The sequence below is a fragment of the Enhydra lutris genome, unplaced genomic scaffold, assembly GCF_002288905.1.
Source record: "Enhydra lutris kenyoni isolate GAN:26980312 unplaced genomic scaffold, ASM228890v2 scaffoldscaffold90, whole genome shotgun sequence".
In the NCBI taxonomy this organism is placed as follows: domain Eukaryota; kingdom Metazoa; phylum Chordata; class Mammalia; order Carnivora; family Mustelidae; genus Enhydra; species Enhydra lutris.
Window position 1 is genome coordinate 673,719 of NW_019154174.1, and position 18,316 is coordinate 692,034.

An 18,316-nucleotide genomic window follows, 5' to 3' on the forward strand; every position below is an offset into this window, starting at 1 on the left:
TTTCAGTCCTAGATCTGCCACTTCACGGCTGTGCGATTTTAACCTCACCCACCCGCAGCTTCTTCCCCATGAAAAATGGGGGTAACACTTCAAAGGTTCAAGATGAACAGGACTTGAGATGGTCCCCTTAAAACATGCACAAAGGAGCGCCCAGGTGGCTCAGTTAGTTAAGCACATGACCCTTGGTTTCAGCTCAGGTCATGATCTCAAGGTCTTAGGATCGAGCCCCATGCCTGGCTTGATGCGGGTTGAGATTCTTTCCCCCATCTCTCTGCCCCCCTCCTGGCTTACACATGCAGGCATGCACACACGCCCACACATACTCTCTCTCAAATAAATAAATCTTAAACAAAAAACACCTGGCGTATAGTCAAACACTCAGTAAAAGCCGGCTGCATATGTGATTGGAACAGTGGGTCTTCAGGTAGCAGATTTATAAATCTGGTGCCCCAAACACCTCAGCAGGCCAGACACCATTTCTCTGGCCATTTTAGGTAGAAGCAAATGTCTCGTAAAAGATTCAGCTTAGGTGTTTAAGTTTTCCAGGATACACCGTGCCCCGGAGGGAGGTAACAAGACAAATCACAACAACTGACACGTATCGTGGCTGCACTTAGCCAAAACTCTCTCCACCTGCCCCTCAGAGGCAGAGTCTCCAAAAAAGTGGACTTCTCCCCCAGAAAACCACATCCTAACACGGCCACTTTGGAAGGAAATAAAAACATCACCAAACAGGAAACTCCAAATTTGGTAAATCCAGCAAAGATCAATGAGGAAACACAGAAAGGGCTGTGTAGACCATGCCAATCAGAATAACAGCAAATACATACAGCACCAGCAGCATGTACCGGGTGGTGTTCCAAACGCTTTACACACACTGCCCATGGAATTCTGTCCACGACCCTAGGAGGTGGGCGCTCTCACCACCCTCCACTTGTCCTCCCAAGCTATCCATGCCTTACCTGCCAACATCAAATCCCCCAGTCCTGGGCCCTCCCACTGCGGAGGCTCAGGACTAAGGCCGTCTCCTTCTGGCCACCTCTCACGACCGAGGCACGTTGCTGGTCTCTTGGGCAGGTCTTTGGCCACTGAAGTCTGCTTCTCTGCGAAAAAACAGGCCACCCAGAAGAAGTGGCATCATCCCCAGGCTCACAGTCCAGGAAACACTGGCTCTCGTAACTCCCCAAGGAGAAAAGCGGGCAAACGGTAGCGCTGGGGAAACGGAACTGCATGAAGTAAAATCCCCATCAACACAAGGCCCAAGCCACGCCTGCGCCTCCACTTCCTCTTCCGTAGAATGATCCGGAAGACGTGTGCTCACAGCCGAAGCTGTGAGTCGAATTCATTGAGGGATCGCCTGTAGAGTTCACGGCACAAGGGCATGTTTCTGAAAAGGAGGCTGCTGCTAATTATCCCCTATCGTGGGACAGAGGCAGGAATGACGGGATCGAGTCCGAGCCCCAGCTCTTCCCAGCTGTGCAACTTGGGAAGTTATTTAAACCTTTCTCGGTGTGCCTCAGTTTCCCCATCTGTAAAATGGAGATGATATTAGCAACTACTTCACAGGTCATTGATGGGATGTTAGATGAAGGCAGAAGGGCTTACTTAGCCTGGGGCCTGGCACTTATCATCCTAAGTGTTGTTGTGTCTCTGGCTCTTGTCCTAGCAGCAAGAAAGAACCCCAGACAGACAGACCACTCAAGACCTTGAAGAGCATCTCCCGTGACCTTTTCTGCCCCGAGGAAGCCAGCCCAACACTTGGGTCATGGGCTTACCAATCAAGTGTAAACTGTTAACCTTCCTCTCTTCCCTTAGCCTCTATCCTGTACCAGTGCCACCTCCTCCAGGGGGCCCTCTGGGATGCCTCCAGCCCATACTCCTCCCTCCCTCATTGAAACTACGATTGTAAGAAAGATTCAGACCCCCGTAGACACAACAGGCAGAAGATGAGCAGGTCTTTCCCATGGCCTTGATGCTACCCTGTACCCTCAAAGAATCGCCAGCATTGAACCCTCTCCTGCCTCTCTCCCCCGACATGCTGTCTGTGTCTCTGTTCTAACACCTTCGTAGCCTTAAATCACATCCTTCCAATGGACACCCTGATGTGCTGGAATCCAAATGACGGCTCCCGGATGCAATCCTGCCTCCCCCACCTGCTAACTGGGTGGCCAGAGGCTCAGATTCTTTTTTTTTTTTTTAAGATTTTATTTATTTTAGAGAGGCTCAGATTCTTTAAGGTTGCTTCTGCTTTTGTAAGAATGAGGAAAATAAAATGCACTCATAGGGGGGTTGTGGGGACGGAGCACAGTGACCTTGTGTGACACTCCACAAATACTCCTGGGATCTGAGTCCCACTGCATTTAGAAAAAAGCTCCAAACCCCTAGAGGCTCACAAGACCTCCCTGGCCTCCCCTGCAGCTTCATTTCCTCCCTCTGCCCAGATCCTGCCATGGAGTCAACTTCCTGTCTGGTCCGGGAATGCAGAAGCTGCTTCCCTCCTCCCCCAGGGCCTTTGCCTGTGCCGCCCTCCTACTTGGGATGCTCTTGCCCTGGATTTTAGGAGCTGGCTCCCTCCTGCTCATCATTCAGGTCTCAACCAGAAGCCATCATCTCTGCCAGTGACCCACGGGCCACCCTCAATCACAGCACTCTGCTGTTGTTACTCTCTTTATGGCCTTTATTGCTGTCTGAAAGTATTTTGTCGACTTTACTGTTCCTCTTCAAGCATTGAAAAGAATGCAGGGGCCGTGACAGCAGAGGCTTGTCTGTGTCCTTCATAACAGTAAACAGTGCCCACACACAGGAAATACCCAATGAGTATCTATTGGAGAAGTTGGGGAGCTAGGATTCGAACCCAGGCCTGACTCCAAAGCCAGACTATCCTGGCCCGTAATTACTACAAACTTGCAGCAAGTCAGTGAGAAAAGCAGGCGAGAGGCTGCTGACTGGAGAGCTGGGGATGCCTCACCCCGACAAAGGCAAAGCAGGGAGGGAAGGTTCTGGGTCATTTTCCACAAGCAGCTCACGCCAGGCATTCAGGCCTCATGAGGTCTATCCGAGGACATGCAGGTAGGTTCAGGTCACCGATGGATGCGGATTTCAGCCTCTGAAGTCCCAACACCAAAGCCGCGTGACTCCTGAACTGCCACCGCCAAGGTGAGGCTGGATGTCACAAACCATCCCAGGCACGTTCACCTGTGGCCACCGGGCAGGACCCGAGCACAGCTAATGCCTGCCATCTAGTGGACAAGACACATCCTGGTTTCCCTGTGACAGCAAGGTTTATGGAATTTTATTTTTATTCTATTCTATTCTATTCTATTCTATTCTATTCTATTCTATTCTATTCTATTTTATGAGAAAGAGAGAGAGCAACCAGGGAAGGGCAGAGGGAGAGAGAATCTTAAGCAGACTCCATGCCCAACATGGAGCCCCGTGCAGGGGTCAATCTCACAACCCTGGGATCATGACCTGAGACAAAATCGAGAGACACTTAACCAGCTGAGCCACCCAAGCTCCCCAAGGGTTATGGAATTTTAAAGTGCATGCAGATCACCTGGGATTTTGCTGAAATGCAGATTCTGATTCTTAGGCCTGGCTGGAACATGAGACCCCACATTTCTAACCAGATCCCCAGGTGATGCTGGGGCTGCTGCTGGTCCACAGACCACACCTGGGAACAGCTGGTGCCTTGCAATTCCTGACGTATTAACCCCCAGATGCAACTCAGAGGACTGGGCAGCCACACAATGGGGAGGAGAATCAGAAGGCACCCGAGAAGTACAAGTTTTGGAAGTCAGAGCGATCAGACCTGGAGGCAGGGGGGCGGGGGCTGCTGGGCAAGAAACAGAGAGAGGACACACTTCCTGGGACCTGAGTAGGGAGATGTTCTTAACTAGGACTACAAGGAGGCGCCCAAGGGTCGATGCCCACGAGGGTCAGAGATCAGGCCCAGCCCACAAGGTGAATGCTACACAAGACGCACGCTAGTGACCGTGAAAACCCGGAAACACCTGGGCCCCACTCTGAGCAAGCTGAGCCCCACCCAGCAGTCCTCCCCAAAGCCTGTGGCATCAGCCGCTTAATTTTCACTGCAACTATTGCTGGAGAATTTCATTTGAATTCCTTTTTCCTATTCAGAGATTCTTCTGTTTTTATTTTATGTTTGAAAATTTACCAAAAAAAAGAAAAAAGAAAAATTACTAAAGCGCTATGTTTATTGCGAATGCAGAAACAGTTCCTAAGACATATAAAGGGCCCCCTTTTCCTGCCCCAGTCTCTCTCCGTTCCCACTTCCCAGTCCTTCTGTGATCCCCATGTTTACAGTCTGGTTTGTACCCTTCTACACCTTCCTTCCCACCCTTATAAAAATAAACAAACATCACTTCACACATAGTAAGTGTTTGTGGCGGCGGCTTATTTCTTCAAAATGAGATCATACTAAATAAATTTTTATGCAACTTAATCCTCTCACTTAATAAGACATCAGAGATGTTGCTCCAGGTCAAGCATTGGCAAATGTTTCTGGTAAGGGCTGGAAAGTAAATATTTCAGGTTTTGCAGACCATACAGGCTCTGCCACAGCCACTCAGTGAACTCACTCTTGTATCACCCAAGCGGCCATGGGCAATATGTAAATGAATGATGTGGCTGTGTTCCAATAAAACTTTATTTACAAAAACAGGCAGTGGGCCAGGTTTGACCCCCCAGGCCATAGTTTGCCAACCCTGCTCCAGGTCAACAGCTGTAGCTCTAACCTATTTTTAATTATTCATTAATCTACTTTTAATTATTTAGAATGTCAAGTGAAAGTATAACATGAAGCATAATATACTACAGAAAAGCAGGCAAATCATTAATTTGTACAGTTTGTGGAAAACATATGTGCTACTAGATCCCAGGTCAAAACCCCAGAATACAAGCAGCTCCACAGAAGCCCCGCACACCCATTTTACTTCACTATTTTCAACAACCGCACGACAGCCCACAGAACGGAGGCACCCTAACTAGGCTGATTCCAATTCTTTGCCCCCACTGATGGAGTATCGATACACATGCTCGTTCTGGGCTTTGTTTCCTTGTGTGCTGCTGGGGTTTTTGGTTTTTTGTTTTTTTAGATTTTATTTATTTATTTGACAGACAAAGATCACAAGTAGGCAGAGAGGCAGGCAGAGAGAGAAGAGGAAGCAGGCTCCCTGCTGAGCAGAGAGCCCGAAGCGGGGCTCGATCCCAGGACCCCAGGATCATGACCTGAGCCAAAGACAGAGCTTTTAACCCACTGAGCCACCCAGGTTCCCTGTGTGCTGCTGTTTTATTTCAGCAAGACGGAAATGGGAAATCTGCAAAGCCAAGTGTGCAGATACATACATTTTAACGATGTTGCCAGACCACTTCCCAAGAAAGCGGTGACAAGTCACAGTCTTGCAGGTCCTGGCTGTGCTCCCCCTGGGACACAATTCAGCAGGCATTCAGGGAAAGTAACTGAGCACCCCGCCTCTCCTGAGGCTTGGGGGCCTCAGGCATTGATCACTCTGATGAGAGTAAATATTCAGAGAAGAGGACAAGGAACACTGAGTAGAAAGGGTCTGGTCCCCTCTGTCATCTGGGTGTCTAGGACACCCACCTCCCACCTCTTGGGCCACAGGCTTCAGAGGAAGGCTGCCCAAGGATCTTCCAACTTCGCCAGGACATGACCTCTGCTGCATTGAGAAAAACAGAGCTGCGCAGACGGGGATATGATTTAACTCGACTTCTTTGGGACCAAAACAATGCAGAGCAGCAGAACAGATGTGTCTTCCCGAGTTTGTTTTAAGGGAATTGGCTTTCCAGTGAGGACACAATGATGTGTTTTCAACGAACCTATTTTGCTGTGTTACAGTTTCTCAAAAAAAAAAAAAAAATCCAACAACAATTAAGTACGATGTGGTCTAAGGGATCATAGGTGTCATGGCACCCCATTCCCGCATCTCCTCAGTGGGGGAAGCCACGTGGGGTGTGGGGGGCATGCCTGTCTGTCCACACTGGGCAGTCTTCTGAGCACAGATAGTGTTCACAGCTTTTACCACCCAATGGGAGCTGTGACAACAAGAGAGAGAATTAACTTGATGGGGGTTGAGGTGACAAAGTAAAAAGCATTTGTCAAAACCCAGCCATTGTCCACTGAAGGTATTCCCCTCTTTTGCAAATTTTACCTCGAACGTTAAAAACAAACAAACAAAAAAAAAACTGTAAATAAGTGTTGTATTCTAGTTGATGATGGACATGCTTAAGTGTTTAAGGGGAACTGAACTGATGGCTTCAATTTGCTTTGAAATATGTCAAAAAATAAGATGGGTTGATGGATGGAGAGTAAGGGGGGGTGGTTACTGATGAAGCAAGTGTAGTAGAATGTTAATGGCAGGTTTGAGTGTTCACTGTAAAATCCTTTCAGCTTTGTTGTATGTCGAACATTTCTCATAACAGGACATTTGGGGGGAAAGTACTAACTGGTGATGTGGGGAGGGGGTAATCTACACGAGCTGGATCCTGTCCCCGTTCCATGATGTATGGCTTTGAGAATGACCTCCTTTCTTGGGCCTCAGTGACTCGGCTGTTTCATGGGGGTACAGAAGAGGGGCTGAGCTGTTCTCTGTGATGCCTTCCATATGGACAGTGATGACGCTGTGGTCTCATGTCATTCTTTAAAACTTGGGCATCTTTGGAAAAGAGAGCCTTCGGGGAGGAATGACTTTGAAGGCAGACACTGCCCCCTAGTGGGCCCAAGTGGTCTAATTTATGATCATGTTCTACCCTTGCCATTGCTGCATGGCTGGGTCATATTTCAAGATTTTATTCTATCTGTATTTTCTTTCCTTACGTTTTTCTTTTCTTCTCCTTCTCTTTCCCTTCCAAGCAGACAGCCATCTCAGTGGAAGTGTGTAGAAGTGAAAAAGCAGAAATAGCTTTCAGGTCATTCTTGCCCTATGTCTCGAATTCCCAAACCTCAGAGGTTTCAAAGAGAAGATCACCTTCACGAAGAGGGTCTGTGAGCACAGAGTGTCTTGAAAAAGGTTTGATGGGGAGTGGACTTTAGCCCGACAAGAATGAGATTCCTTGTGGCTAGCAGAAGGAAGAAAGGTGCGGAAAGATCTCAAGGGTCCCCGAACACTGGCAAGGTTGTGATGTTCATCCAGGCAAAGAGACCTGTCTCCTCTCTTGCTGTGACTCAAGGCTCTAGAATATGCTCAGCAAAAAGGAGAAACTCAAATGTTGTTCAATGAACAAGTGAATGACTGGGAGAGGGAGTGAATGGATTCTAGAGGAGTCTGGACCCCAGATGCAGGGAAAGGAAGCCACACTTAACAGTTGTCTCCTACACGCCCCGCCCCTGCCACTTCTTGTCACTTGGCAACACAGCGATCCAGGCCTATCTCCCCCACCAGGCTATGAGCTCCCTGAGGATGGAGACTAGATCTCATTGGTCATTGGATCCAAACTGGTACTGAGGCCCTCCATGAATGAATGAATGAATGAATGAGCAAACACCTATGCCTACTGAGCTCATCTCACCTTTCTGCCCTATAACATGCTATCTTCCTCATCACACTGTAAACACCTAATCCCTCCAACCCAGCCCCACATGTCCCACCTCACCTCTCTGTGCACAGCACACACTCTCTGCTCTTCTGGTCAACTCCTGCCATATTGGTTTTAGACGACAGATACCCAAGTGGAATATCAAGGTGAAGGGCCCGCATAGGTTTTCTTATACTCTTTTCCCATTGTTTGAGCTGCCATGATGGCAAAACCTTCTCTACCCGGAAACAGTCTTTTAAATGACAAGAGAGTCCTCTGTGACCCTTCAGCATCCATTTCCTTTCTCCAAAGAGTGCTTTCGGAACCTCTTTAGAAGCTGGTGTATAGGCAGATATGACCTCAACTTTTCTCAACAGCCTGTCGAGAACTGATGCCTATTTGGTGCTCTTCTTCTTTTGATGTAAGAATGTCAGGTCTTGGAAAGGATTAAAATACCACAATACTGGGAGGAACTAAGTCTTCTGGGAGATGCTTCTGTCTGAGAAGGATTCTATAGAGCACAATACGATGGTGAGAACACTGGACAGGAATACGGAAGACCAAGATTTAAAAAAAAAAACAAAAACTGTTCTTTCTGCTTTTCTTTCCAAACAGCCCCAGTTTTCATAAGATACAATTATGGATACAAATAAAGACATGGTTAAGGATTTGCAGATGGCCATAACGTAGGTGGGAATGTAAATAATGGGATACCAGTTGTTACGTCAGTAGAGAGATACTGAATTGAAAGGAGGTTCATATGTGTAGGGACATGGGCTTTATGAACTCTAGGAGCACTGTACAGCTTTCCTGTGCGCTTCCGACCTTACACAGCCTGCTCCCACGATAACGCTCGCACCATGAGGTCTGTGTGGTTTCCTATGACTCTATAAGTCCTGCTGCTCTGGGTCTTTTCTGCATCACCCAGGGAATTGCTGTGGTCATGCCTCCAAAGAGTGGGTCCCAGTCTCCATAATAATTGCTGTTTATCTGGGACTTGGTCCTTAAGAGTTTTTGTAAGGTCTCCTCCCTACAAGAATAAGCGTGTGAAAGAGGTTATCTGCTGAACTCCAACTCCTCACTTCAGGAAGCGCTGATTAGGGGGTCATCTGGGAAGTCCCAGTATCCATCTAGTGTGTTATCATTCAAACATACACCCACTGACGCCCACATATTTAGTGACATCCGTCATACGAGGTGCTGGGCAGAGTGTGAGCCAAAGCAGACGCTGTCTCGCTGTCAAGGAGCTTCGAGTCCAGTGGGAGATAGAGACATAATCCACCTACCATAGGATCGTCACTGACACAAGCTCAAGTTCAGATACCATGAGCGTCTAGAAGGGTGGGAAGCTTGGGGAAGCTTCCCTGATGGTAAAGGCGAGCTGAAGCCTACAAGAAGGAGAAGAATGACCCATGGGAAGAAGACAAGAGGGCAAAGATAAACACTGCACACGAAAGGAACAGAAAGGTGCAGCATTCCAAAGGTGGGGGGCAGCCCGGACAGGACGAAGGGTTAAAAGAAAATCTGGAGGGAGAGACAGAGAATCAAGAATGAGGTTGCCACATTACGTTTATCTGTTCTGAGGGCAATGAGAAACCACTGATGGGTTTTTAAAAGAGGGGGAGCTGACTGGATTTCCATTCCGATCTTGACTTGCGAGATCCCTGGCAGTAGATATAAAGCCTGGATTTCAGGAGCCAAGAAAGATGAGGAAACCTTCGGATCTTCCAGAAGCAGCTGTGACTTGCTTCTGGAGATGATGGGATCTCCAAAGAGCAAGAGAACAGTCAGAGCAAATGGCAAAGCATCCTGGGCTGGTGAGTGGAAAGTCCTAACACCGAGCGTGCATCTACGGTCTGGATGGACTGAGGTGATCTGGCCTAGCATTGCCAGGGAGGGCTCTCTCCTCTCCGATCCATCTGTCTGAGATCAAGCAGGAGGGCTTGGAGTCCCAGCCACGAAACCAGAAGGATGCTTGGGAGACTGGAGGGACATCCAGGCGCTCCACACTGTCCCCATGCCCCCACCCCCCAGCTGCTGTGAATGTTGGCTGTTAAGGGCTCACGGCTGCCCCTGTGTCCAGACAGTCGTCCTGGTCCACACAGAAGCCACCTAGCCTGGGAGGTGATCCCACCTTCCCACCTCCCACCCCAGCAGCCTACAGCAAAGACCGACTGTCCGCTAAGCTCGGGCAGCTGACAAAACACCAGAGACTAGGTGACTTAAACAACAAGCATTTATGTCTCAGAGTTCTGGAAGCTGGGAAGTCCCATATCAGGTTCCCAGCGAGAACCCTCTTTCTGGCTTCTAAACAGCCATCTTCCTACTGTGCCCCCATATGGTGCAGAGAGGGAAATCTATTTCTCTTCCACTTCTTATAAAGCCACTCATCTCACCAGAGAACCTTACCTGTAGGACTTCAGCAACCCCTAATGACCTCAGGAATGCCCCATCTCCAAATACTATCCCACTGGGTTAGAGCTTCAACATACGAATGCTTGGGGTGGTGGGGAGGGAGAGACCCAGCTCGGTCCCCAGCACTGACCCACCCTGCTAGGCCAGTCCCTGCAGGAGGAAGGATCGGGCTGAAGCTTGTCTTCAGGGAGACTGTTTTCTCGCTTAGCTTTCTTTGCTCTGCCCCGACCCCTCTTCCCCCATGAGCAGCCCCTTTATTGGTGATTTATTTCACTTGAATGAAAATCTCCATCTCGGCTCTATTTTTAGAGAACTGCAGTCAGAGCACCAGGTTCTTGGATTGCCAGGCAGGCAACAAGCACACTCCCAGCACTGACTGCACCGGGCATGGGGAAGGGGCCACAACGGGCCACTGTGACCTGCCATCGCAATACCCAGACGCTCACCCCCGTGCCGCATGTGACATGGGGCAAGTTATCCAGCCTCGCTGAATCTTGGGCTCCTCCTCCATAGGACAGCAACAACACTGCCTCTCCACTGAATGGCCCAGGATCAAAGTGCTTGGAAAACCACAACTATGAAAACCTTGGTAGGTAATTCATCAATGCTCTCAGAACCCTGACATGCACATATTCTGTCCCTAACGACAAAAGAGCCCCAACTCACCTCCTTGTTATGGGTTGAATTGTGTCCCCCAAAGAAGATATAGTGATGTCCCAACCCCAGTACCTGGGAATGTGACCTTATTTGGAAATGAGAACTTTGCAAATGTGACTAAGTTAAGATGAGGTCATACTAGATTAGAGAAGCTATAATCCAATGACTGGTGTCCTTATAAGAAGACGAAACTTGGACACAGAGACACACAGGGAAGAATGCCATGTGATGATGAAGGCAGAGACCAGGCTCCACAAGCCAAGGAACACCAAAGATTGATGGAAACTACCAGAAGAAACTGCTCAGAGCATTCCAGAGCAAACCAACTCAGCTGACACTTTCATGCCAGACTCCTAGCCTCCGGAAGAGTTACAGAATAAATTCCTGCTGTTTCAAGCTGCCCAGTTTGTGGCATTTCAGTACCACAGCCTGGGAGATTATATACCCCCAGTTCATGGGCACATAGCAGGATTGCCAGAGAATCATCTGCTTGTGATCAAGATATGCCCAAGCAGATCTGTGAGGAAGGGGGAAGACTCTGACCTTGAATTTGAAGAGAGATACTGTGTTGTACCACATCAGAAAAAAAGACTCCTCAAGAAATGCCCGTAAGAGGTAACCTAGCTAAACCACAAAGGAAATAAATAAGGTGGCGGGGGGAGCGGCGGACACCAAGCTAAAAAGTAACCTAGTATATCATACTAGAGAGTCTAACAGACCTAGGTGATGAAGTGTGTGGCTTTCCAAGCCTATTTCCTGATAAGTAGAAAGATAATGCTACAACTTAGCACATTGCTAAGTTGCTCAAAAAATTTAACCAAGATACTGCTCGTAAGTGCTTTGCACAGTGATGGACACATTTTAAAAGAACTCTGGTGTTAGCTATGGCTTTGTTATTGTTTTGTTACTAACGGTGTGAGTTCTTAGAAACCTAACCTCCCTGAGCCTTAGCATTTTCATTCATAAATCGAGCATAACACACATTTCACAAGGTTGTCGTGAGGATGAAAAAGATGGCGTGGAAGGCTTTTCAACTGAGCTGTAATGGGCATATGACTGTGCACGTTCACATACGATATGTTGATTGGGCACATTTATGTTATGATTTGATTCCTGCACAGCATCAGCCAACACCTCTATCATATCACATGATATTTATTTATTGATTGATTGATTGATTGGTGGGAACAATGGATGGGCTTCAATGGCATTATACTAAGTAAGGTCCTGTATAGGATGGGTGAGTTCTATTCAATGTCTGCTGTCACCGGCGACAGACCTGAGCCAGTACAGTTCCTAGAGAAGGACACTAGAGGGCAGCAGGATCTCATTTTTGTCCCATTCCTGCACCAGGAAGCTAAGACATCCCTGGGAGGAAAACCCTCCTCTCCAGAACCAGTGACTGCCTGCTTTTCCCTGGGGGACCCCCAAACATCCCCATGGGAAGAAGTCAGCCACTTGCCTTTCTTTTGGAGGAAAAAGCAATTTAACGGAATGCACATTTCCCAAGAGCCCACTGGGTATCACGAACCCCAACGTAAAACAAAGGTTGTATTTTACAGGAATATTGTTGGAGTTTTACGCGGTGTAAGTGAAGCCCCTCCCTGCACAGGGCTTAACACATCAGAGATGCCGAACCAATCTGGGGACTCAAAAGTAGACCAAGTTTTGCAAAATCAATCCCTTTTGTGATCAGTTTCCTGAGTTACCCAGTCATAAAACCTTGCTTATACGGACTTGTTATTAAGTCTATAGTTTGTGTCACAAGCATTTAAGAAGAGAATTCCTCTGAAGTTTTAGTCCCGTTCTTGTCTGGTTCAGTGTGGGGTTTACGGTAGCTTTATGGCTGAGTATTTACGAGCCCAGCAAAGCCAGGTTTCTACTTTGCTGGGGCTTCACATGCCAGAGCCAAGTAGTTCTAGAATGCTCCATTCCAAGAGCCACACATGCCCTGCTCCTGTCTTCCCCTAGTCCCCCTGCACCCCTCCCACTGGCTGTATTATCCGTCTTTCTTATTATTAGGGAACACTTCAGGAGTGCAAAAAGTATAGGGAATCATAGAACAGGGACCCACGTAGCCGCTGACAGGTTTAAGAAAAAAATTATTTCAAATAAACAGAAAGCCCCCAGGGATGCACAAGGTACCGCCCCCCACCTCCTGCCCAAGTGGTCACAATCTGGAATTTGGTGTTTGTCACCAAGGCTATTCTCCCCACTGGGAAAGTCTGCGGAAGCACCAAGCATTCCTTCTAGGTTTTCTTAACAAAAGAAATAGAACTGCACACTCCACACCCCGAGCAAGAGTAGGAAAGGGAGAGGCAGAGGTGGAGTGGGGCCTTTCTGAGCTCCAGCCGGCGCAGGTGCCTGCAGCCAGGAGAGACTGTGATGGGGCAGGGGTGTTGGGAGGCAGGGTCACGCAGTCCCCTCCCCGCACCCCACCCCGCCCTGCCCATCCCTCCAGCAGTTTCCCCTCCCCCAACGCACAGATCGGACCAGTGGAGTCGGCGCCGGATCCCCAGCGCCACCTACCGACGACGATGAGGACTTCCCTCTCAATGTGGGCCTGGATGTAGATGCGGCCGCGGCGCTCCGTGTGGTCTGTGCCGCACAGGCTGGGGACGTTCATCACGCAGCGCTTGTGCACGTTCATCATGCAGGCTGCGAGGGCAGAGAAGGGCGCGGCTCAGGCTGGGGCCCTCCCGCCCGGTGTCCTCCGAAAGGCTCTTCCAAGCCCTTCCCACCCCCACCCACCCCCAGGCCCGGACGGACAGAGGAGGTGGGACTTTGTCCGTCCTCCCTGAAGCCTCGGGGTTCAGCCTGAGTCCGACCTGTGCCTACCCGAATGGCTCTGAAGCCAGCATCACCATCTTCAATGCCGCCAGATTTGGGGGGGGGGGTGCTCATTACTCAGCAACAGACAATCCGCACACCAGCCCAGCCGGGACTTGGGAGAACGTGCTGTGGACACGGACTCCCAAACCACGAGGAAGCAGCCCGGTCACCAGAGGCCGCCGCTGAGCAAATGTACTTACTGTCACATTTCATCCCCTGGTGGATGAGTCCGTACAGCAGTGACCCACAGTGGTCACAAAACGTGGGGCTGGAGTACGTGTGGATCTTAAACTTGTGTTTGCTCCGGGGATCCTAAGGCCAAGAGAAACAAACAAAAGAGGCCAGTGTCAGCATGGCCAGTCAAAGACTGGAGTATCCAAGTAACACTCTGCTTGGAGTATCCCTGGAGAACTCAGCGAGAACTGTAGCCGCCCCAGCACTCCTCACCCCTGTTAGGACCATCACTGGGGCGCGGCACCAGATATGCATTTGGGAAATAGTGCTTGAATGAGCAAATGACTCCGACAGCAGCTGGCTCCCATGGCAGCCCCAGCCAGTTCCCTGTGCCAACAGTCCTCCACCTGAGAGCCCAACCTCCTGACTCCTGACTCATGCCTGCAGCAAGGACTCCAGAGACAGCAGCTAAACAGGTCCCTTTGTTCCTATTTTTTCCCCTCTTATCCTCTGAGCAAGCCTCTGGAAGGCTCTGGAGTGAACTAAAACCCGAGTCTGAGCATAAAACCTCCCTGCTTAAAGGCCATTTTCTAGTACCTCATCCCCTACAGACCAGAGTTCAAAGTCCAATGAATAGTCTGCAGGTTGTGGCAGAGCCTCCTGGTTTTTCCAACAAGACCCATTCTTCCCTTTAATAATAGAACCCTTGAGTTTGAGCAAAGAGTGTGGCCACCCAGTTAGGGACTACATTTCCCAGCCTCCCTTGCAGTTTGATGTTGCCATGTGATGAAGCTCTGGCCAATGGGATGGGTGTGCTTCAGGGTTCTTGCCTTTAAAAGTGTCCAAGCCTCCCTGGCCCCAAACACCTTGGACCCAAACCTGGAGACCTGTGCTGAAAGGACAGAACTACACTACTAGTCTTGGACTTCATCCCTTTGGGCAGACACCTGAGAGAAAACCTACTTTCTGTCTTGCCTCAGTCACTATATCTGGGGGCTATTTGTTATAGCAGCTTATCTGGTTGCCTAACAAACATGCCCTTCATAACCTGGGAGTATAGTACAGAGCTTCAAGGTACAGACTTTGGAGCATAATCTGGGTTCTTCTCAGCTGTATGACTTCGGGCAAGTTACTTAATCTCTTTGTGCTTCAGTGTCCTTGTCTATAAAATGGAGGTAATGGGTGTGCTGGGTGGCTCAGTGGTTCAGCGTCTGCCTTCAACTCAGGTCATGAACCCAGGGTCCTCAGATCGAGCCCCATGTCAGGCTCCTTTCTCGGCGGGGAGTCTGCTTCTCTCTCTACCCCTCCTCGCTGCTTGTGCTCTCACTCTCTTTCATGCTCTCTCTTTCAAACAAAAAAATAAAATCTTTAAAAATGATAATAAAATAAAATAAAGGTAATGGCAATGCTACAAGCTTATTAGCCCACTGGGAATAAATGGATTAATCTGTGTAGAAATCATAGAACCACCTGGCAGCCCATAAGTGGTATAAGCTCTTGCATTATTATTACATCTCCCTTATAACCTCAGCTATGTCTCCCCAAACACACACTCTGTTCTCAGGACACAGGACTCATTCATGCCCCCCCAGACATGCCCCTCTGGCTCTGCATGTTATCTTTCTTACTCAAGAGTTGCTCTTCCATCACTGGCCTAACTACAGAGCTCCTTCTCTTTCCCAAAGCCAGCCCAAGGGCTTGTCCTCATTAGTATAGTGGTGAGTATCTCCACCTGTCCCAAAGCCAGCCTGAAAGTTGCTTTCTCTGTGCAACAATGTGCAGCAGAGGCTGGAGAGCATGGACCTGGGATTCCCACCCAGGGCTGATCTGACACAACGGTCTTTGCTATATGCTACCCCTCTCTTCCCTCATTCGTTCAGCTCATCGTGTGTTTACTTGAACCTGATGTTCTGGTAACAGACAGAAAATAAACAAGTGAAAATAAATACACACAATAAGTAGATATTACATTATGTGCTATTAAAGTGTTGAGTGTTTTTTCCTGAAATGTTCTATATATAAACTGTACTGAATTTTACTGTATGTAAAAAAAAAAAAAAAGGTGAATTTCCCCTGCATGAAAACAATATCTCAATGTAAGCCTGGCTAAAAAAATCTTCCATCATTGAAGGCTTTTGGGGCGCTCACCTTAGAGCTGAGGAGTGCCTCCAATCCTCCCCCAAGGAAATACCTGTTTATGACCGCTGTTGGCCTGTAGGGGGAGTTCGGGGCTGCTCTCACTCCCCGCTCCAGGCGAGGTAGGAGAGCAGATCTGGTTGGTCAGATTCCAAGGCACTGATTGGCCCCGCCTCAGTGGGTGGAGCTTGCACACGTGTGTAAAGGCGCACCTGCCATCTTTCTCTTTCTCTCTGGTAGCTCTCTCGCTCCCGGGAGGCTGCTGGCTTCAAATCCCATGGTCCAGCCCTGAAAGTGTTGGGATGAGTGGCCTGGGTCAGCTCAGCCCCAAACCCTGTGGCAACTTCTCTTTCTCTCCTTGGCTTTTGTGCTCTTTTCTAGTTCCCTGATATGTGGACCTTGGAGTATAGCCAAGAATTTGTTTTGATTATGGTTTACATTTCCTTAGGCATACCTAGTATATAGAAAAAGGGAGTCTCCAAGGGACTCATGAGCTCGACCTGGAGATTTGGGACGAAATCCCGACTAATAATAAATGACCTCTTTGCTGGGTTTCCTTTCTTCCACATATACATCTCCTTGGAATATCTCAGGGAGAAGGATTTGAGCATTTCTGACTAGATAGTACCAAGAACCTTCTCTTCCCCATCATGTCTCTTCAACAAGAGGAGATGCCGGGTGGCACAAAGAATGGGAAGGTAAGGGACGTGTGGGTGGCTCAGTGGGTTAAAGCCTCTGCCTTCAGCTCAGGTCATGATCCCTGGGTCCTGGGATCAAGCCCCACATCGGGCTCTCTGTTCAGCAGGGAGCCTACTTCCCTTCCTCTCTCTCTCTGCCTGCCTCTTTGCCTACTTGTGATCTCTGTCACAATAAATAAATAAATAATCTGTCAAATAAATAAATAATCTTAAAAAAAAAAAAAAGAAAGAAAGAAAAAGAATGGGAAGGTAAATGAAACATTTCCTGAGAGCTGCCCAGTGTATGCTGGGTGTCTCTCAGGCACTTTCTCCGGTCCTCATGATATTTCATTTGGAAGGTGTTATTCGTTCCCATCTTAGTGACAGTGAAATGGGCCCAGACTAGGGAGACAGAGATTTTCCCCCAGGTCACCCAGCTGGCCCACTGCTGAGCTGGGATTCAGAGCCAGCTCTGCCTGGCTCTGAATCTGGGACACACCCAGCTTCCCTCCCTTCTCTCCTCCCTCCCCAACTTCATTAATGTGCTTCTGTTCCAGTCCAGCTGCAGTGGCACTTCCTTCCTTCCTTCACTCATTCACCCAGCAAATGTTTTACTGAGAGCCAGGGTCTTTCTAGACACGGGGGATACGAGTGTGAGCAAGGAGCCAGAATGCTTGCTCTCACTGAATTCACATTCTAATGGCAGAGAGAAACAAACAAAGAAACCCCACCAATATCCTGCCCTCCCAGATCTTCTCCATCATGGCATTTAAATCATTGGATTGTGATTACATGTGTTAATTTCATCTCTCTGATGCTCAGTTACAAGCAACATAAGGGAATTTTGCTCCGGGCGTATACTGTACTTGGCATATAGAAGGTGCTCAATAAATGAGCGAGAGTTCGTATTTATTAAGCATTTACTCACACAGGAACTGTCTTTCAGGGATTTACCAGGCAGGCTTTAACTCATTTCATCCTTCTAACATCCCTCGGAAGTATGTACTTTACTACACCCATTTCACAGATGAGGACCGAGGGGCACAGGGACTTGCCCCCAGCTCCCCAGCCTCAGCAAGCCCAGCAGTTCGCACAGTGGCTGGTGCACATGGAGAGGTTTGAGTTGCGGTGGCAGCTGGGGGCTGTTGTCATTGCTGCTAACCACTGGAAGGCCCTGAGCCATGCATGTGCTGTTCTAGAAAATGACTTGGAGAGCCCTATACAAGGCAGATTATAGCCAGACAGGAGAAAGGAAGGCCAACTGAGCACGTTGCAGGGGAAAGTTTGTTTCTGGTTTATTTAGAAGCCGTTGCAGATCCCTCCAACCTTGCCCCCCCTACCCCGGCCCAGGCTTTCAGGAGGGTTCAAGTTGTACCAGCCCCCCCACCCCAACACACACACACCCATCCCTCAGACCCTCCAGACCAATCAGGTCATCCTCTGTTCACTTCTGCCCTCCTCCTTCTTGCTACCTGGGAGAACTTGGGATAAAGCCACAGTCCCACAGCAGGGGGCCCCATGACTCTAGGATTCTCAAGGAGAATCTTAAAGGGTGCCTGCTCATGCCCAGTGCCGCCTATGAGATGGATGGGTTTGTGCTTCGAGACGGCCCACTCTCCCGGACACAGATGACTACTGGAGAGGTAGGAGCTTGGCTCAAATGACTCACATGTTTAGTGAATGGGACACCAGCAGTCAGGAACACAGGCAGCTCCAGGGCTGAAGTGGCCCTTTTTTACAGTGGGCTCCAAGGAACACAGAGGAACAAAGACAACAGGCCACATGCCCCAAGGGATGGAGCTCCTGGTTCCAGTCACCCCGGGGCTTGGCATCCTGTCCTCCAATTCCATTGACTCTTCCTGTGCCCTTTG

General features: G+C 48.9%; 1 protein-coding gene across 3 annotated transcripts in view; it reads right to left on the reverse strand.

Moving 5' to 3' along the window:
• The window catches only part of LOC111162208 (protein kinase C beta), a 356,652-nt gene that overhangs the window by 142,771 nt on the left and 195,565 nt on the right, over positions 1–18,316 (reverse strand). Inside the window, exons 1-2 of one of the 3 annotated variants that reach the window (XM_022526439.1) lie at positions 13,659–13,769; positions 13,156–13,284 (exon numbers count right to left, since the gene is read on the reverse strand). The exons of the other annotated variants lie outside the window; for them this stretch is intronic. Of the exons in view, the coding sequence (XP_022382147.1) occupies positions 13,156–13,284; positions 13,659–13,671 (142 nt within the window). The 5' untranslated portion in view covers positions 13,672–13,769. Of the gene's footprint in view, positions 1–13,155; positions 13,285–13,658; positions 13,770–18,316 lie in introns of those variants that run through there. 3 annotated transcript variants of the gene reach the window in all.